Source organism: Eretmochelys imbricata, chromosome 4, assembly GCF_965152235.1.
Source record: "Eretmochelys imbricata isolate rEreImb1 chromosome 4, rEreImb1.hap1, whole genome shotgun sequence".
NCBI lineage: Eukaryota > Metazoa > Chordata > Testudines > Cheloniidae > Eretmochelys > Eretmochelys imbricata.
In genome coordinates this window covers 97,711,059-97,733,367 of record NC_135575.1, presented here as the reverse complement: position 1 = coordinate 97,733,367, position 22,309 = coordinate 97,711,059, and the positions used below count along the sequence as shown (strand labels likewise).

The following is a 22,309-nucleotide window of genomic DNA, read 5'->3' as shown; positions in this document are numbered from 1 at the left end:
CATTACTGTACATTATGTACAGTACAATGAGGCTTTGCAGAGCCACATTTATTTAAAAAAAGAAACCAAACAGAATGAGGTTTCTAGTTTGCTTACTTTGTATTGTAACAACTTTGCTCTTGCTGTCCATCTTTGGCAATTCTTCAACATTATAAACAAAGGCTGTTCAACCTCTTAAGAAAAAGGAAAGACTTTTTCTAATGTTCATGTAAAATGCCAAATTGAACATTACTTACATTAAAACAATGACTTTAAACTTTTCACTTGAGTTAGTATGCCTATAAAATACTGCATTGTTATTGCTTTTCACTTACCCCTTCCACAATACATATTATCCCCATCGAAACACTGCAAGTACACAATCATTTTTTAAAATGACATTTTATTTTGCAGATTTCCTCCCTAAAATACCTTATTTTTATTAGTATCGGAGCAAAATGTTTAAGATTTGAGACTTTTAGAATGTCATTATTAAAGTTATCATCCTGTTTCTATTTCTTTATCCATCATCGATTAAGAAAATAAAAGGTAAATCACAATCTATTTTTTGTTAATGGAGTTTAATGTGAATCTAGGAGGACTAAAAGTAAAAACACCCACACAAATAGAGTATAATCAGGCTGCCACAAAGTACATTTCAGAAAACAGTCAGAAGTGCAAAGAGTCCATAAAGTAGAGCACAGGGATAAGCCACGAGAAGCTGCTGGCCTTCCATGGCTAATGCAGAGATAAAAATTTTGGAAGCTGACAGACTGCACCATCCAATAATAATCAGAGCTAAGGAAGTTCCAAGTATCCCCCTATGAAGCAAAAATAAAACAAGGGGAATCCACTGGTTAACATGTGCAGAATGAAATCTTATCAGAGTCTAGTTCATGTCTAAGATCTTGTTAATACGGCAGTAGTCACTGGTACAAACAAGGAATGACTTATGTAATGAAAGTCAAGGTTGAGCAGTGAATTAAAACAATAAAACATCAAGCAAAATGGCATTGATCCATTTCAGATGGAAACAACAGCTCTGTCAATGGTATTACTTGGAAGACTAGCAAGCTTCCAACTACTTTGTCCAGGTCTGTAAGCAAAACTGGGTTCTGAGCTTTTAAATTTCAAAGTGAACAGAAGTCCCCAGCAGCTAAAAACAACATGCACAATATGTTATGATTTAAATGGAGCTATATGGATTTGCACTTTTTACCAAGGCAGCCTTATGGTCTAGAGGCCATGTGTGGTAGGGAATATGAGCTTGAGAAAAGACAATGTCTTGTATCACACACTTGTGATCACTCACACTGGCTCTTACATAATTCCTTCTCTGCCCCACTGGCATAGAGCACATACTAGAAGCATGTCAGGAGAAGGAAAGGATGTAGCAGGTGCATGCTGTGCAGTAGAAATTCCCATCTAGCATAATAGCACTTTGGGGGGCTGTCATAAATATAAAGGGAAGGGTAAACCCCTTTGAAATCCCTCCTGGCCAGGGGAAAGCTCCTCTCACCTGTAAAGGGTTAAGAAGCTAAAGGTAACCTCGCTGGCACCTGACCAAAATGACCAATGAGGAGACAAGATACTTTCAAAAGCTGGGAGGAGGGAGAGAAACAAAGGGTCTGTGTCTGTCTGTATGCTGGTCTTTGCCAGGGATAGACCAGGAATGGAGTCTTAGAACTTTTAGTAAGTAATCTAGCTACGTATTTGTTAGATTATGATTTCTTTAAATGGCTGAGAAAAGAATTGTGCTGAATAGAGTAACTATTTCTGTCTGTGTATCTTTTTTGTAACTTAAGGTTTTGCCTAGAGGGGTTCTCTATGTTTTTGAATCTAATTACCCTGTAAGATATCTACCATCCTGATTTTACAGGGGGGATTTCTTTATTTCTATTTACTTCTATTTTTTATTAAAAGTCTTCTTGTAAAAAACTGAATGCTTTTTCATTGTTCTCAGATCCAAGGGTTTGGGTCTGTGGTCACCTATGCAAATTGGTGAGGCTTTTTATCCAACATTTCCCAGGAAAGGGGGGGTGCAAGTGTTGGGAGGATTATTCATTGTTCTTAAGATCCAAGGGTCTGGGTCTGTAGTCACCTAGGCAAATTGGTGAGGCTTTTTACCAAACCTTGTCCAGGAAGTAAGGTGGAAGGTTTTGGGAAGTATTTTGGGGGGAAGGACACGTCCAAACAGCTCTTCCCCAGTAACCAGTATTAGTTTGGTGGTGGTAGCGGCCAGTCCAAGGACAATGGGTGGAATATTTTGTACCTTGGGGAAGTTTTGACCTAAGCTGGTAAAGATAAGCTTAGGAGGTTTTTCATGCAGGTCCCCACATCTGTACCCTAGAGTTCAGAGTGGGGGAGGAACCTTGACAGGGGCATTGAGAAAATGGTGCAATTTAGAGTAGAACTGTGGCTGCTCTGCTTTGCATTGGGGGCCAAATTGTCCACTCCAGTCTGGCTCCAGGATTGATAGTGATGGAAAGATGACATAAAGTCACCTTTTCCCCAGTCAGCCAAGAGCTGCTTAGCTGCACTTAAAGATTCAGTTCTCAGTCTCACAGCACATTTCTGCTGGAATAAATGGTTTAGCACCAGTATGGCCCTGGTGCCAGTGGTGTCTATGAAGGCCAAATCCTCAGGCACCTTCCAGGAGCACAAAAGTCTCAAAATGCAAGGAAAATGCTGTGCTTATGATGCATTGAAGGACTGGACAACAGAGCCTATTCAGGCAGGCTGCATTTGTGTGCCACGGAGCCAAACTCGGAGGTAGCAATTTGCACAGGAACATGGAACGTGGTTAGTACCAGGATAGGTGCTTGGGATCTGCACACAGCATGGAGCTACTGACCAGAGCACAAAGTTGGAGAATAATTGCTGACCACGTCTTCACATAGCCTGTAGATGGGCCCACATCTGTGCACCAGTTGCTGCAGACTGGGCCCGAGGATTCCATTCTTCAGCCTCATGCTCACTTACCTTAGCACACAGCCCAAATAAATGGGATATTCGCTCTGTTCAAGGATTTTGTCTAAAGAAGGGTTTTCGGGGTGGGGATGAGGAAGGGAGATCAGCAAACTGCTTATTTAAATCTATTCTTATCAGACACTATTACCCCTAGAAAATGTAATCAGCTTGTGATTAGGCACATTGCCATCTTAGATTGACATGAGTAGCCCTGTGAAAAACTGAATTTTGTTTCACAAATATTTCCATGAAAATTTTGGCCATTTCTTTTGTGCCATTTTGCACCCTCCTTATCCCAAATTTTATTTCATTCAAAGATAAAATGAAATTGCTAATTTTGCATCAAAAATATGAAAAAATGACAATTTTCATGTTTATGACCTAACAGCTATCTTTGCTAAGAGAATGAGCTCGGTTCCAATTACAGAATTCTCTCTGTAACTTATCTTAGGTAAATTTTCTGTGAAAAAGAGACTAAACTAAAGCTATTCACAAAATTTAAAATTAGAAATTGACAAAATGCTTAATCAAAATTTCAAACTTTGACCAAAGAAGAAAAAAAAAATCACAAAACAATATTATGTTTTCTCTGATGATTTTGATCAGCTGTATTTAAAAAACAAATAAACGCTTCCTTGAAAACTGCCAGTTGCCTTTAATAGCTTGCAGTTAGATGACCTCAGTATTTGTAGTATTGAAGGCATTTCCTATTGTAAGTAAGGACGCACAAGGGAACATTGCAGATACTGATGTAATCTTATCTATTTCTGATAAAATTGGCAAGCTTTAAGAGCTACCACTGTAAATATTTTTGGATTTCTAAAGATAGACTTTTAGTAGGTTTACAGCGTATTACAAATATACTGTATGTGCTTGGGGATTTTCTGAAGCAGACACCAGCACCCTGATCAACTGTAACAGCTGCTTTGGAGTTAGCCCCATCTGTACTGTAAATACATATGTGCACCTTTTATAAATCCAGATTATTAAACAGGTTAATCAAGTAAATATATAGTTGAGTCAACAGAGGGTTCCCTGACTGTCCATCATGTCAGGGAGAACATAGAAACTCTTGAATACATGGATTATGGCCAGGATAGACCATAACAGATCCATGGAAATGTGAGGCAAGGACACTGTCAGTGTGCTAAAAATGCTTATGCCAACAAAAACATTTGCTGAAAAACAATATTTACACTTAATTGGTGCTTTTCTAAATAAAGTAACTGAGAGCAGATTTACATTTTCTAGCTACCGTCTTCTAACTATGCAAGGCACATTCCATATTTTTTGGTGTTAAAAACAAAATAGAAATAAAATAGATCGGCTTTAAGTTTAATAAGTGGGGAGATACTATTTATTATCTATTTTGCTGTGGTGCCCAGAGGTTCCGGTCAGGGCCCTGACCTCCTTGTTCTTGGCACTGTACAGAGGCAGATACAGACCCTGTCTCAAAGAGCTTACAGTCCAACAGGCAGTCCAATATATGTATAGTCATACTATTTTTTTTAAACCTTGCAATTAGTTTTTTAATTATAGTACTTTTTTGCTGAGTTGCCTCAACTACCCCTCAGTCACCTGCTCTATTGCACCTTAGGCTAATCGTTAAGGGTTTGCTGATTTCTCATAGGTGTAACAACAGAGCTGGGTCATGACAAGGGATGGCAATGAGAGGATGTGATGCTGTCTGGAGTGGTTCACAACCATGAGTGTGCACTTCAGGGCAATATGTGTGAGGTAATATCTTTTATTGGACTAACTTCTGTTGGGGAGACAGATAAGCTTTCGAGCTTACACAGAGCTCTTCTTCAGGTCTGGGGATCATACTGTGGCACTGTAAGTACTTTTCCCAGACCTGAAGAAGAGCTCTGTGTAAGATCGAAAGCTTATCTGTCTCCCCAACAGAAGTTAGTCCAATAAAAGATATTACCTCACCCACCTTGTCTTTCTAATATCCTGCGATCGACAGAGATACAACAACACTACTGACCTCAGGGCAGACTGTTAAAACACAAGGCAGAGACCCCAAACTGGTTGTATAATCTATAATTAGATTTCACGAACCCAGTAACAAGTGTGAACTCCTAAAGCAGTATAACAATCTTACCATGGAGTCAGAGACAGTCCCCTTGGGCACTCCAATCTATCTTGCCACCCAGGAAAGATGGACTTAGTGATAGATGGTTGCTCTACACCAAAGATTACAAAATATTCAGATTATTCCCAGTCCCAAATGACTAGTCACTCACCCCAGGTCAGGTTGTACCTTAGATCTCACACCAAAGACAATGTTTGTTGCCAATCCTATAGTAAACTATCAAAGGATTTATTAACTAAGAAAAGAAATGAGGATCATTACAAGGTTAAAGCAGGCAAGCATAAATACACAAATGAGTTAGTCTTATGGTTTTAAAAGGTGAGAGAGTTACAGTAATCTGTCAGCTCGGAATGTCTTTTAGGGCTAACACAGACTGACCCTAGGGATTTCTGCTTCAGTTTTATAGCTCCAGCCTTGTGAGAGTCGAAACAGAAAAAAAGATTAAAATTTTTCTTTATCAGTTATTTTTATTTCCTTCTTCCAGAATTCAAGCTGATGGGATGAGCCCTTTTGCATATAGTCTTTGCATGGGTGCAAAAGGGCAATTAACAAAGTTTTTGTATTTTGATGGCCCATTTAGTTTTGATAGGCAGGAGACAATCCCTCCTGACTGGGTTCACAGTTTAAGAGCAAACATTTTTTACAGTTACAAAGCAAAAACTTAAATATTACCTTATAGCAGGTGATGAAGAAGTTATAAGCGAGGTTAATGTATGCAGCAACTTAATAAATTCTAAATACATTGTTATAAGGCCAATATCCATCTTAACCATACTAACACATAGGTGAAACAGGCTAGTTTCCAGCAATGAATTTGTCAGTGCTTGGCTGAGGCCTATAGCCTTGGCAAGAGTTGGCACCTGGTCTGCCGGTGTCACAGAGGATAGTAGATTTATGTTGCTGAAGGCAGTTGAAATTAGAGATGGGCCAGTACTAAAACTATTTACCCAAACCCACCCAAATACGGAGGGTTAGTACAAAAAAGTTGAAACCTGGATTTGAACCAGTAGTGGTGTGGTTTTACAAAACAAAAAACAGAGTAAAGGAGATCTGTCAAATCAAAGCCAGCCTCGGTTTTGAGCACAAATTTATTTTAAATAAAGATAGTTCCAAACTGGAACTATTTATCCAAATTCACCAAACTTTGGGGCTCATATAAAGTGGGACAGATCTCTGAACCATTCTAGAACTAAAAGTACACACACACACCCTCTCTCTCACACACACAATTTGCCCATTTCCACCTGAAAATACTAACATTCTTTTTCGTTCCTTCATGTACTGATATTTTCCTTCCAATTTTTAGCGATATAAAGTATCCTCTAGTCTTAGTATTAAAAACCTTTGTATAACGCTAGTCTAAATTATAGTAATCCTTATGGGTTCTGCCATAATACTCTGATACTTACTGTAGTGAGAAGAAGACTGCACAGCTGGACAGGACCACCATGGGTAGCAGGCAGTAGCCCAGTACACTGGCAACACAGCCATACGAGACACCTGCTATGCTCATCAGGTTCAGTAAAGCATGTATTCCTAGGCACCCAACAGCACTGATGCCATATACATAGCCAAAGTGAACTTTTCCTGCCTGAAATAAATATGAGTAAGTACAAAACAGCACACATGTACCATAAATCATGAAACACTGGGAGGAAACAGAATGAAAGCATGAGGTGTGATCCTCTTTCTGCTTATACATATTTTACACTTACTTCAGTTATGCCATTTTATGTGTGATCAGAATCAAGGCCAGTATTTTGGGATTTTTTCTCCCCTCAAATCAAAATATCCTAAGATAAATGTTTCATTAATAATTTATATTTTAATTTGCATTGAATGGATAGAAATACAGAACTCAATTCTCCATTTCCTTGTACTAATCAGGCTCCAATGAAGGACAGGAAATGGTTAGGGAGACTCAGGAAGGTGTTAGGAGTCCGAAGATAAAAACAACTAAATTAAACTTTTGGTTAAATATCAGGAAAATCTGTCGGATTAGGAGATGTGAGGCTGTGGGCCTCCCAAGAAAAGTGGTGGGAGGCCCGTCACTTCAGACATTTCATACTAGATTGGTTAGTGGGGATGCCGTACTACTTTTTTGTAATTATGTATCATTGTTTTCTTAAAAATTACCAAGGACACAATCTGTTTAGTAGATAGCAACACTTCTGTTTTCCTTTGTGCATTGGGGACATCATGTACCCTTTCATTACAGCAGTTTGAATCTTTCATAACAAAACACCATACTTGGCAAGACTTGGAGTCTCTTTCCCCTACAAACCCTAAACTCTGACCAGGCTTGATAAGTTTGTGAACCTTTGGGGGATGTATGTTGAATTTCAGGGTGAATTTATCCCTTCCTTCCCTTGGCTACGATAGGAAAGTCACTGTTTGCTTCTGAACCCAACCCTAGCATGTATAGCACAAAGTATTGTGACTCCGCTTCTTCATGGTATATGTTCTCTGCCACATTAATCTTTCCAGTAACCATCAGCAAATCTTTTTTTGCTCCATTTGGAGAGTGATTCTCCAGCTCTTTTTCAGAATTTCTTTTTAGTGAATGTAATGCTTGTGAAAGGTACCTGGCCTGACAGCTCTGGAGACATATCTTCTAATTTATCCACAAAGCAAGTACAATACAGGCAGCAGCCACAGCACAAATTTACTCATGACGTTCCAATTCTAATTTTGATGAATCACCTCTAGCTGTGAGAGAGTAGCTCAGTACCCATTCCACATGAAATGTTTGACCTCTCAGGCTGCTAACAAGTGGACTGAATGCTAACAGTTGGGGTGGTATTGAGATTTTGACACCTGTTTTTTTAGGAATTAGAGTTCTGGGTTGTAACCCAAGGTCATCAACTTTGCGCCTCTGGCACAATGGAACTTCTTACCATAAGGATAAAGCTTGTCTACGCAGGAGGCAGAACTTTCTCAGAGGCTGGCTCAAGATTGTAGAACTAACTCCTCAAGGAACTAAGGGCCATCACAAACCACACCACCTTCCACTCCAAGTGAAAGGCACATTTCTTTGACCTTGCTTTCTAAACATAAACATACTCCAACATGAGTATACTATATATATATATATATATAAATAAAATACATTTGTATAGATCGTAAAAAAATCCCAAATAAGATATTCTACTGAACACACAGTTCTCCCCCTGGAGAGACGATGAAAGAACAAACATGAGAGATGTTAGTCATTTTGCTTAACACATTCCGGGAATGTGCTCAGATACTACGGTGATGAGCATGGTATAAGTACCTATATGGATTAGATTAGAATAGAAATTGCACTGACCTCACCACCATCATTTCCAATAGTCCAATCAACAGTCTTTAGATTAGGTAGCAACAAGCTGCAGGCACCACTGATCTGTGCCAGATTTGAAACAGTGACCAAGAAGTAAAAAGCTCTATATCTCATTACTGACAGTATATCTACATGGGAGATGGAAGGTATAGTTTCCAGTTCAATTAGACATACCCAGATTAGCTCGCATCAAGCTAGTGTGCTAAAAGTAGAAGTGTAGCTGCAGTATCACAGGCAGCTAGCCTTCTGAAGTATGAGTCTATCCAAGAACTAACCCAACTCACCACCGCGGCTACACTGTTATTTTTAGTGCGATAGCTTGATCAGAACTAGCGCAGTTACGTCTACACCAGCTGGAAATTACACCTCTGGCTCAAGTGTAGAATACTGTATCTTTCTCCATCCTGATATAGACCATGCTGATACTGGTTAGGGCACCTTACCTCTTCTCAAGCTTCTGTTATAGCCCTTTCATATTAACCTAAAAGATATGCATATTTTTAAAACCCTAATTGTTACATCAGATTACTAACAACTACCATTGGAGTCATTGCAGGTTTTTAATAGGTTTAACATTTCCAATTGGTTTGGGCAATAGTTTTTAGAGATCAACTGATACATGCTGTATTGCAGACAGATGCAACAACAATCATCAACTAATATTTTATATTGTTTCAGAGTATTTAATTAATTGACACAGCCCTACTTGGAAGCTTAATCTAAGATTAACAAATTACTATGACAGAGACAAAAGAAGGGAGGTTAGCAGCTAAATGAAAATTCCACTTCGAGCACTGTTTGATTTACAGAGAATTTATGTCTGGTGCAGTAGAAAGGAGGGAAAAAAAGAGGATATAACTGAAGGTGATGGCCCTGATTTTCTTCTCACACCATTTTTGCACCAGTGTAGCTCCCCTGACTTCAATGGGGATAGTCCCAAAGTACATGAGATCAGAATCAGGCCCTACTAGTTTGGCAGAATTTGAACTGGGATGTGTTAAATTTAGTGCACTCAGTCTCGTAGAAGGAACAAAATTAAAATAAAATAAAAATCTTGGGCCTGGATTCTCCACTGCCTTTCATCTTGTGTTCTCAGACCTGTGTAAAGTGAGTATAAAATGCTACCACTTGTGCAAGTGAATGCAGAAGTTTGATTTGGTGGCATTTTATACCCACTCTCCACGAATGTGAGTACGCACGGTGCAGAGCAGTGGAGACCCAAGGCCTCTGGGTCCGATTCTGCTGTCTGTCACCTCTAACTGTAATGGAGTTGCCTGCAGGACAGGAGAATCAGGCATTACTCCCACTCTCACAATCCTTACTAGTGTCCTTCCTTTTTTACTAATCTTCAAAAGAAAGGCTATCATTTGAAGAACTTTTGCATAGCAATAAGCTTAAAACAAAATGTAATTTATAAATTATTTTCTGGAACAAGCCTTCAGTTAAATTATGTTACTATTCCTATTATAAGAGAATTATTTCATTCAGAGGTATACCACAGCTTGCAAGGCTGAAAAGCCAGTTCAGCATTCAAATATATCAGAGATAAAACCAAACAACTTGAAATTGTTAGATGGCATATGAAATCCTGCATTCTTACAGGTCAGAAGTTTTGACAATAGTCTGGCACAGCCATATGGGTTTGAACCATTTTTTGTTTACTGAACCTTATCATTAGCATGACTGTAATTCCTAGGAGCCCTAGTCATTGACTAGGGCCCCATTGTCCTACACACTTTACACAGAACAAAAGGATGGTTCGTGCCTCAATCTGCCCATTGGCCCTGATTCACTATCGCATTATTACAGTTTCACTCATTCATTGGAGTCACAGCAGGGGTGAAAGTAAGTTAAAGGACTTACCGGTACGCCAGAGTCCTGAGCAGGGGGCGTGGCCTCAACCGGAAGAGGCAGGACTTTAAATCCCTGGGCCCTTTAAATCTTGATTTAAAGGGCCTGGGGCTCCAGCTGGGAGCCCTGGGGTCAGGGGCAATTTAAAGGGCCCAGGGCTCCAGCTGCTGCTACCGCAGCAGAACCCTGGGCCCTTTAAATCACTGAGGAGCCCTGGGGGATCCCGGCTGCCACTACCCCAGGGCTCTGGGCTATGGCAGAGCTTTAAAGGGCCTGGGGCTCCACTGAGGTAGCAGCTGTTGGAGCCCCGAGCCCTTTAAATCCCCGCCTGAGCCCAGTTGCCCAAGCCCTGGGGTAGGGTCGGCTGGGCTCCATCAGGGATTTAAAGTGCCCCGGAGCTCCAGCCGCCGCTACTGCCCCAGCCCTTTAAATCCCCGCCGGAGCCCCGCCGCCGCTACCCCAGAGCTTTAAATTGCCATCTGGGAAAGCCGGTCCCGGTACGGCGCACCGGTATGCCGTACCAGGGCATACCAGCTTACTTTCACCTCTGAGTCACACTGGCCTAAAACTGGGGTAACAGGTGAATCAGGCCTCGTATTTCTACACCTCAGGATGAGCAGTCTCAGTGCTTACATTTCTAATGATGTTTTAGAATATAGTATTTTAGTAACATTTGCTATAAAAAAAGGTGGGGATGCAATAACTGAAAAAACAACAAAATAACGAATATTTTCTTTCCTCCTCTCCTTTTTTCTGGCATTTCCCACCAGTTTTCTGGGTGTAATCATAGGATTTAATAGCATTTCTCCTATGGCCTTCTTCTACCTGGCCTCCACTCTCTTTTCCTGTTGTTTCCTTACTTTCCCTCCTCACTCTTCTGCCTCCTTCCCTTCAGCTTTTTCATTGATATAAATAACAATACTCGCTATTTATACTGAAGTTTGCATGTTCAAGGCACTCCACAAATATTCCTAGGATCTGTAAGAGTGTTCTGATTCAGCAGTTTATCATAGAGGAAATAGAGAATTAGAGCCTCCCTGCCACCCCCTGAATTAGAGTGCCCCATTGCTAGGGAAGCACTCCATTCCTCAAAATTGCCACGCATTTTCACTCCCTTTCTGATATACAGTTGCCAACAACCAGTGCAATGCTTTAGTAGCAAAGGGGATCCCCATTGTCTCTGATCAATGGTTGAATTAGGAGTCTTTGGTAGCTTCTTGTTCAGCTTTCTACTAACTAGCTGTTTGATAGCAGGAGAGGGGTAAGGCAGGAGATGGGGGACGGGAAATAAGAAAGAAGGGAAGAAGTTTAAATACAGCCCATTTTTTACGCTTGCAAGGACATCTGAAAAAAAGTACTACCAACATTAATTGACAAGTATGGCGAATTTTGAAAACTAAGATATTTTGAAGATTGTTCACATTTTCATATTGACTGACTGCTAGCTGCACAAGGAGAGATTTTCAAGAATTCTTTCCTTCCCCACAATAATAGTGACAGAGGTCCATTTTGCAATAGCAACAAAACTGAGGGTGTGTGTCATGCTGGAATATCTTCCTAGTCTCATTCCAATTTCAGTGTGGCCCAAACCCCACAGATCGAAAATCATGAGTCAGATTCTCAAAAATCATGAGACTGGCCCCAAAAAAGCATGAAATTGTAAAATAACCATTATCAAATCACATTTTTCAGCTGTCTTTTGGCTTTAACTCTCCTCTATTCCTCTGCCAATGTGTGTGTGATAACTGCAGGCTGAAAAGCCAACCTTTAATGCACACAAAATTGCATGCCTCTCTGGCTGCTCAGATATAGACTTCACTTACCCTCTCCTCACCCCTAAGATAAGGGAACTGCCATCTGTTTCCTATTGCTGCCTCTTGCTGCCCCCTGACTTCTCTACCTGGGACCCAGCAGCACCCCTTCTCTGACTTCACCCTTCCCTGCCTCCTTCTGCCACAGGACCCTTTCTTTGCTATAAGCTCACACAGGAAGGCAGGACTCAGTGGTAGGACAAGTCTGTGTCCTTAGCTCCAAGGCTTTTACACACAACTCTGCCCAGCTCTGAAAATCACGGGATCAGAGGAGTTTCTCACATCATCCCTCCAAAATCCTGTGATTCGCGAACAATCTACATGAGTTGGCAATGCTGACTTCCCCTGGCTGCTCAGAGGGGACTCCTCTTACCTCTTACTCCTCTTACCCTGCCCTGAGGCTGGGGGAGCTAACATTCTATCCCCTCAATCTTCCACTCCATCACTGTCCTCTGCACCTCCCCCAGCCTCCCTCTTCCCCCCAAACCCCTCTTTACCCTATTCCCTTGCAACTCCTAAACCTTCTTCCTGTTTTCCGCAGTGCTCTGCCTCTCCTCACTCTCCCCATCCAACTTTCACAGTGTCTCTGCTGCTCCTCACAGTCCCTGGGTCTTGTTTAGCTTCTTGAACCACAAAGTGGCAGCTATTTTGCCTGTGGGGATGGCTTCAATCTCACTGGAAACAGGGGGAGGTGGCAGCAAACCTTGTTGAGAGAAGTCTCACTTCCACATGCAGACAGACTGTAGGGAAATGGTGGCCATCTTCCTTTTTTCAGCCCCTTTGACAATAATAGGAGATGGTGCCATTTTGAATAAGGGGGAATTCGTGACTTGGCACCTTTCATCATGTTTTCATGAGACAGGTAAAAAACCCCAATATCGCTAGAGTCACGTTAAAATTGCTAGAGTTGGCAGTATTGCAACTTAGGTCTTGATCCTGCAAACTGCTCCATGTGGTGGATTCCTTGTGAGTGAGTGGAGTCTCCTTGACACATACATTGTATAAAATCTCTCTCTCTCTCGGTGTATATCAAGCCTCCAGAAAATGTGCCCTGCTCTTATACTTTTATTGAAAGCATTTTACCTGTGTTACATCAAAGTGTAATTTTATATTTAAATACTGTATATACAAACTGTACAGCAAAAAGATGTTCTTATATCCACTCTCAATAGACGCTGAAGAAACATTTCATAGAATCATAGAATAGAATCATAGAATATCAGGGTTGGAAGGGACCTCAGGAGGTCATCTAGTCCAACCCCGTGCTCAAAGCACGACCGATCCCCAATTAAATCATCCCAGCCAGGGCTTTGTCAAGCCTGACCTTAAAAACTTCTAAGGAAGGAAATTCCACCACCTCCCTAGGTAACGCATTCCAGTGCTTCACCACCCTCCTAGTGAAATAGTTTTTCCTAATATCCAACCTAAATCTCCCCCACTGCAACTTGAGACCATTACTCCTTGTTCTGTCATCTGCTACCACTGAGAACAGTCTAGAGCCATCCTCTTTGGAACCCCCTTTCCGGTAGTTGAAAGCAGCTATCAAATCCCCCCTCATTCTTCTCTTCTGAAGACTAAACATCCCCAGTTCCCTCAGCCTCTCCTCATAAGTCATGTGTTCCAATCCCCTAATCATTTTTGTTGCCCTCCGCTGGACTTTCTCCAATTTTTCCACATCCTTCTTGTAGTGTGGGGCCCAAAACTGGACACAGTACTCCAAATGAGGCCTCACCAGTGTCGAACGATCATGTCCCTCGATCTGCTGGCAATGCCCCTACTTATACATCCCAAAATGCCATTGGCCTTCTTGGCAACAAGGGCACACTGTTGACTCATATCCAGCTTCTCGTCCACTGTAACCCCAAGGTCCTTTTCTGCAGAACTGCTGCCGAGCCATTTGGTCCCTAGTCTGTAGCAGTGCATGGGATTCTTCTGTCCTAAGTGCAGGACTCTGCACTTGTCCTTGTTGAACCTCATCAGATTTCTTTCGGCCCAATCCTCCAATTTGTCTAGGTCCCTCTGTATCCTATCCCTACCCTCCAGTGTATTTACCTCTCCTCCCAGTTTAGCGTCACCTGCAAACTTGCTGAGGGTGCAATCCATACCATCCTCCAGATCATTTATGAAGATATTGAACAAAACCGGCCCCAGGACTGACCCTTGGGGCACTCCACTTGATACCGGCTGCCAACTAGACATGGAGTCATTGATCATTACCCTGTTGAGCCTGACAATCTAGCCAGCTTTCTATCCACCTTATAGTCCATTCATCCAGCCCATACTACTTTAACTTGCTGGCAAGAATAGTGTGGGAGACCGTGTCAAAAGCTTTGCTAAAGTCAAGGAACAACATGTCCACTGCTTTCCCTTCATCCACAGAGCCAGTTATCTCGTCATAACTTTTTCATTTTGTACCTGCTCAGCATCTTCCAAAACTGCACATAGTTGTTATTTTACAGTTATGAACTTTACAATCTCATGACTTCTGCCTTACTGTACCAGTAGCAGTGTCGCTCCAAGGGCCAAACAGAAAACCATGGGCCCAGTCAGGTCTGTCTCATTCATAATGCTGCCATCCACTGGTTTTATTGGGTTTAGAACTGTTAATGTTTTCTGCCATATGTGATCAAAATTAATCCCAAGTTCTGCAAAAGGAAAGTTCCATAATTATCCATGATTTTTAGAAGCCTTTATATACAAATCCACTAGATACCACAAGTCCAAAGTAACAAAATGAGCCGCTTTTTTTTTTTTTCCACAAGGAAATAAGAGTGCAGTAAAATGTATTCTGATTCCAGCTTCTCGTACAGTGTCTTTAGGACTGAATTCTGACTTCAAGCTGGGATAATTTATTAAATTGAATCTTACGTGATAGACCAAAAATACTGACAACACTGTCCACATAATGTTTGGTTTTCCTATTTTTACAATATATATGTTTCTAAAATCTTATTAATGGAGACCTCAAATAATATGCTGATCAGCAGTAACTGCAGAATTCAAGGCTTTTTAGAACATCAAGGACATCAGAGATACATGCTTTAATTGTGGAAATCTGACAAGAGAAGTGTCTTAATGCTGTATTGCTAGAGGCATTTAAAAACATGACACACTTCCCTTGGAGGAAAAGCAAAAATAACTTATGTATGGTTTTATGGGTTTTTTGCACTTACACAATTATTCCTGTGGATTACTCAATATTGGATGAAATCCTTCCCCGTTGAAATCAATGGGAGTTTTGTCATTGACTTCAGTGGGGCCAGGATTTCATCCTTAATCTCTGCAGAAATATTCAAACTCTCAGGAATAACTTTTTTCCTGTAATGCTCCAGTGCGGGTTAGGACAATATTGGAATTGGATAGCCAGCATTTGTGGGACCAACACCCAATTCAAAAAGCAGATGTCCAAGTCTTGCACTCTGCCAGCCCATTGTTTTTGAGAGAGAACACTGAGACCAGATATACGGTCTATACTCTTTCTAATTATGCTACTGTAAATATAAATTTTAACTGGAAATGGGCCTGACCCACACCCCAGATCTGAACACCTCTGGAACTTTGTGGATCAAAACAGCCTTGTTAACTGCGTGTGGTGCTTGCTGCTTGCAGGTTTGGGACATCTACATTCTATTTACAATAGGCACAACAATCTGGCTCTTACGGAAGTCAATGGTAAAAATCCCATTAACCTCAATGGTGCAGGATCAGGCTGAATGTGCCTAGAATTTACTTTGCTTCATTATGTTGAATCAGTGACAAACAAGTCCAGTTTTACCCTTATCTATTTGTTACTTATAAAGCAGCAATATTTCTGTAAATAGAAAGAAATCTTCACCTGTTCATTAGCTAAAAGTATTAAGACTTGAACATACCTTGTTTATAATAAACAGCACCTCTTTTACAGTCTAATGGTCAACTAGCTGAAGGTATGCAGGGTGCACAAACTTTCTCCAGTTTTCCACTGAAATAAGCATCCTTAAGTCTTCTTAACTAGTAAATTTATTACTAGGTATGCAAACTATATTATAATACATGTTTATTAATTATAAGTACCCTCACATGATGTCTTATTGTGGGATATAAATACAGAGGGGGAAAATTGCTATGAAGCCTGAATACAAAATTTATTGTTATGCTGTCACCTAGTGGTAGTAAAGTATATGATCTATGGGCCATAAAAATGAATTAATACTTTTGTTTTCTATGCAAATTGTGGCACTGCCCTTCCAATCATAAACATGTGTCTATGTTAGAAATACAAGATAACAAATCAACAGTAAATTTTTCTGATTTGACAGTCTAGGATTGATTATTATTTCTTAAAATGCACAAGTAAGGATTTTGATTGTGTGTTGTCAACTAGCCAAAAGTTACAGTTCTTATACAAAAGCTTACCAAGTGAATTTGTAAAAAGTCTGGTTTTGAGACAAGGTATGCTAATACAAATGTAAATGAGGTGAGGTTTGGTTGTTTGTATTTATTTTGAAGAGGCTAGGGGATTTAATATTACTTCCAGTTTAGGACAATACCTAATACCTATTAATATGTGGCTCGGATCTGGGCCCTGGTACAAAGATCTGCCTGCATGGATGCAATGCAAGACCTTGGACACACTCTCCCTTTTTACTTCTCTAAACCTGATCCTGAAATCCCCACTAATGGGTATTTGGAGTGTGCAAGAACTGCAGGATCCAGCTTCTGGCAGATGTCCATCCTGCAGGATTCAGGGATCTTGGTTGAAGTGATGGAGAGGTACAGGCTAATATCAAGTCTAACAATTGGGGGCGGTGGCTCTGCTGGATATTAATATTTCTCTAGTGACTTTCATGAGTTAACAAAGAGAATGATATATATATATATATATATATGCAGCCACACAAAGTTAATATTTTAATTCTTTACCTTCTAGCAAAGGAGGTTCTTCATCAAAACTGTCAGCATAACTAGAGTGAGATAAAAACTCTGGATTGTATGTTGGGTGCAAAATCTGGCCTATGTAACTTTGAGAAGACGAAAGCATTTCTAGAGGGACAAAAGCACCAGGTTGAGGTGAATCCTGTGCCTGGCACCTACAACAATAAGTACAGTTAGACATCTGGGTAAGTACTAGTCAGTCAAACAGGCAACTTGTGACAATCAACCTCACAATAACCCAAAGCTGTCCACTGGTGTATTTCCTTTGTGATCAGACTACCAGCTCCCTCCCTACCTAAATACACTGCACTCCTTCCTCTTTCATTGTACCTTGCACACTGAATAAGGAAGGGGTCCCCAGGATAAAATTATCTTTAATTTCATGATTACAAATGATCATAATACAGGCACACACTAGGGCATTTAAGGTTGCAAGGTCAACCTGATTTTTTTTTTAAACTTTATAGCCTCAATGACACCTTCAATTTATTTATCTATTTTAATGGAATATATATAATTATATCTGAATGTATGTTTTTCTTAAACACCTGTAAAAAGTTCTAGCAATGTGTGATTAAAAATCAGTATTAATAACATGAAGCCTAATTATTTCCTAATTATTATTATGTAGTGTACTTGTATTCCTGTAATGCCTAGAGGCCCCAGCTAAAACTAAGCCCTCATTGGGCTTATATATAGCACTGCACATATATATATAGTGTCCCCAGAGACCTTACACTCTAGATAGTGAAGATAGACAAAAGGTGGGGAAAAGCCATGTTGCTCATGTGGCATGAGGTATAGAGAGAATAAAGTGATTAGCTCAAGGTCACCCAGGAGGTAAGTGGCAGAGTTGGGAGTTGATCACAGATCCCCTGATCCCCAGTCTTAACCCACAAACCATTCTTATTCCCTGTGAATTTCAACATAGATTCATAGATATTAAGGTCAGAAGGGACCATTATGATCATCTAGTCTGACCTCCCGCACAATGCAGGTCACAGAATCTTACCCACCCACTCCTGCAATAAACCTCTCACCTATGTCTGAGCTATTGAAGTCCTCAAATCAAGGTAGAGGGGGCCTGATCCTTGGATCACTTGTGCAGACTGGGGGACTTAATTGTTTCCCTGGCATCATTCCATTTAGCTGCAATAGTGTTGGGGATATGGAGATGGGAAAATGATTGGCTGAAGGCAGCAGGGAAAGGGCTTGTGGGGTGTGTCCCATAAACAGTGGCGGCTAGGGGAATCCAAAGGAGTTGTGCTGTCAGGGAGCCCAAAGGGAATGGGGGAGAGTGATTAACCTGGCTTTTAGTGGATCACCTTGCCTCTACAAACTCTCTGATTAAGGGGGAACATGGGCAAAAATCCCATCTGCTATGACAGCATCATTTTTGGAAAACTTGGTGATGGGAACCTCCCAGAGTTTTCCTTTCATCAGAGCCTCTCTCTCTAGGAAAGACTAAATAGTCCCACCTGTGCGGGAGGAGCGCGGGTGGGAAGGAGGAGGGAAATGTTCTCTGTCTTTCTATTGCTACTGCATCCATTTGGCTAGTCACATGAGACCTTAAATGCCATTGAACATTTTGACATCATTTCTGGCAATTAGACATTGTACTTTGTTGCTAAATGAAAACCCCCTTTTTTAAAATAAATCAATATTTTCTTCTTACATGGAGTACTTACTTTTGGCTTCCATAAAGATTTTCATGGGCCCCTGAATTGCTATAACCTTGATCTTGAATATCAGTGGCATAGACAGACTGGTAAAAGTCTGATTCAGATTGCTCAAAGTTTGACATTCTGGGGAAAAAAAGATTTATAATATTGATTAAAGTAAATCTCTATTTTTTTTTTGTTAGAAGTACTAAATTGAAATAACGAATGGTAAACTCTAGAGCCTCAAACTTAGATGCGTAGTTTCTCAAGGTGAACTAACATTAATTTGAAGTGACAGAAATAAATACAATTTGAGCTCACTTTTGGTATCACCATAGAAATAATTTCTTACCTGCCAGCTCTCATGTGTGCTAGTGTGTATTACTTTAAAAACTTAAGGAGATTTAAAAAATTATTAACTCTGAAGAAATCTCACATGACTGCCTGCCTGGCAGCATTATCAAAAGTGACTTCAGAGGCAACGTCTCAGTCAACAGTGGTTTAGAAGGATTCATTTTCCTATTTTAAAACAAAATGATGACCATGTCTGAGACTTAGTGAGATGAGCTATTACTTTTTTAAAAAGAGTGGTTTGGGAATTGAAGACAATAACTCATTGACTTTCAGGCCAGAAGGGATCATCATGATAATCTAGTCTGACCTCCTGCATATCTCAGGCCATATAACCTGACCCCCATACACACTCCTGTAGTAGGCCCAGAACCTGTGGCTGAGTTAGTGAAGTCCTCAAATCTTGATTTAAAGACTTCAAGTTACAGAGAATCCATCATTTACTCTAGTTCAGTGGTTCTCAACTGTAGGCCACTGCGTGTTCAGGGAAAGCCCCTGGTGCGCCGGGCTGGTTAGTTTACCTGCCGCATCTGCAGTTTCGGCCGATCGCAGCTCCCACTGGCCGCAGTTCGCCGCTCCAAGCCAATGGGGGCTGCGGGAAGTAGTGCGGGCCGAGGGATGTGCTGGCCGCCCTTCCCGCAGCCCCCATTGGCCTGGAGTGGCGAACCGTGGCCAGTGGGAGCTGCGATTGGTTGAACCTGCAGACACAGCAGGTAAACAAACTGGCCCATCCTGCCAGGGGCTTTTCCTGAAGAAGCAGTGGACCACAGTGGAGAACCACTGCTCCAGTTCAAACCAGCAAGTAACCCACACTCCTTGCTGCTGAGGGGGGCGAAACCCCCCAGCGTCTCTTACAATCTGATCTGGGATAGGATTCCTTCCTGATCCCAAATATGATGATCATGTGGACAAGACAGCTGGGAAAGAATTCTCTGTAATACCTCAGAGCCCTCCCCATTTCCTGTCCCATCTCCAGCCATTGGAGATATTTGCTAATAGTTCATGGATGGGCCATATGCCATTATAGGCAATCTCATTATACCATTCCTTCCATAAATTTATCAAGCTCAGTCTTAAAACAAATTAGGCTTTTACCCCCACTGCTCCCTTTGGAAGGCCTTCATCTAATTTCTAGCTTTAACTTATTGATGTCCAGTGTGTATATATAACTATTTTCTAAGTATTGCTTTTTTTAATATACTGCATGAGTATCATAAAATAATGGGCTGCTTAAAATTGGGAAATGGAAATTTTACAGAACTTGGTTATAGGATTTCTATATATCAGCATTCCAATTGGAGTATTGAAGTTGCAGGAGATGTACTTATTTTAATTGGTGATCTAAAAAGGGATGAAATATTGTATAATTTGAGTAATAAACTAGATATACAAAACCATTTACACTGGTTTTACACTAGTTCTCCTACCAGCCACTGCAGATGTGGCACAGGCCAAGCAGAGGACAGCAGGCTGCCTGGGACACTTTGTCGGAGAAAGATTTTGTTACATCACCCCAGGAAGGAGAATACATATGGTGACCCACTCGGAGGGCCGAGTCATGGAGAAGGCTGAAGTTCCTGGAGTGAGGGGGCAGCAGGACAAAAGGACAATGAGAGAGATACCGCCAGAGGAGGATGCAGCAGCTGGAAGAGCTAATCTCAAGGATCGCCAGGAAGAGGCACAACCAGCAGTGAGTTGACCCCAAGACAGGGGCCAGCCATGTCTTATTTGTTCTGTAAAGTGTCATACATGTTTATGGCATTATAGAAATTAATAAAATATTCTACACACTGTATACATCTTGCATTAGTAAGTCAGTAGCACTCCCAAATTTGACTGAGGTGCCTCTCTTATTCTAATTACAGGTAACTATGGTCCAATATACTGGTTCCAAACCTGCCACTCTTACTCACATATGGAATCCCTTTTTCTTTAATGGGGCCACCACAAGATTAAAGACTGAGTCTCTTATGTACAATTAGTACAAATATGCTGATACCCCATGATTGGCAAAGATGTTGACCCTTGTGCAGCCTCTCAAAATCTTGCAGTTCCTGCTCAGAAGAACTGCATTAGTTCATCTGCATCCAGGGACTTAGGCAATGCAGAGCCAGTGGGTGAGCAGAATTTGCCCCAAATGTGTAAATGAATATTCATTTGGCAAGCAGTCTAGAAAATGCCAGCATTTAAAAGGTTAAACTCTTTAAAATATTTATAGAAGTTAAGCAGCCTGACTTATAACCATGACTATGTCCGATTTGACTTCTTGCTGGATTTTAATATTTGACTTAGGATTCTGTATTATTTCTGCATTCCTTACCTCGCCCTGCTTTCTGTTGTCATCCCACATTCCTGATTCAAAATATGCTTTTCACCTAGACTACTGTACAATTGCTGCCTAGCCTTTACATGTCTCAAGCACATCCTGCTCACAGAAAAACTCTTTGCCAAAACAACTTATTAAAGTTAAAAATATCAGTAATTCCTTGGGGTGCATATGAACTGTATATTCAAAAGTTTCATATTACATCCCATAATCAGACTAATCTGCTAGAACCTGATCCCTTCATTTATCAGAAAAGTTTAAAGTAACAGACACATCATATATCAGTGTTTTCTTAACAGTAAACAAATCATATAGGTTTCCCTAATTTAGGAAAAACTGATTTATGTTTGCTAAATTGAGTAACACATGGTTTATTAGAAACCTGACACTAGTTCTGAGTTATGCACAATAAAAAATTAGGAGCTCAAGTGTAATAAATCTTAGAACACAATCTAAATCTTTTAAAGTTTAATTTCTAGCACATCTTATGCACTGAGGTGCTTTTCACATTGCTCTAAAGTACGAAACAACATCACAAGCCATTATTTTTCAAAGTATACTAAAATTCATGTATTATAGAAGATGTAAACTCAATTTCTTAAATGGTTAGGAACTAAATGTAGGTAACATACCTCTCATTATATTAAGTAAAAAATCCTCCTGTACATTGAACTTATATGTTGGAAAAACAACTACGATATCCTGTTGCATTAACAGAGATGAGCTTGTGCTATTTATAATGTTCTAAATTTGTCCTTTGAACAGATGCAAATGACTGAAAAGAACCTGTCAGTATCATGGACGACATTTAATACCACATGCAAGAGTTTACTAACAACAATACTAAGCAATCACTGGTGGTGGGGGGGGAGGGGGCGGAAGTTCTAGGATTTTTAAAACCCAATTTTAACTTAGATTGTAAAATCTTCAGGGGTAAAGTCTCTGGTTTTTTTACTACATGATTATATAAAACGCAGTAAAATGAAGTCCTCAACTAAGCCTCTAGGCGCTACTGTAATAGTAATA

General features: G+C 40.5%; 1 protein-coding gene across 1 annotated transcript in view; it reads right to left on the bottom strand.

Moving 5' to 3' along the window:
- Positions 1–438: 438 nt before the first annotated feature.
- The window catches only part of YIPF7 (Yip1 domain family member 7), a 52,205-nt gene continuing 30,334 nt past the window's right edge, over positions 439–22,309 (bottom strand). The window contains exons 2-6 of the mRNA XM_077814590.1: positions 18,634–18,750; positions 16,934–17,100; positions 14,531–14,676; positions 6,457–6,638; positions 439–800 (exon numbers count right to left, since the gene is read on the bottom strand). Of these exons, the coding sequence (XP_077670716.1) occupies positions 638–800; positions 6,457–6,638; positions 14,531–14,676; positions 16,934–17,100; positions 18,634–18,749 (774 nt within the window). The 5' untranslated portion in view covers position 18,750 and the 3' untranslated portion in view covers positions 439–637. The remainder of the gene's footprint in view (positions 801–6,456; positions 6,639–14,530; positions 14,677–16,933; positions 17,101–18,633; positions 18,751–22,309) is intronic.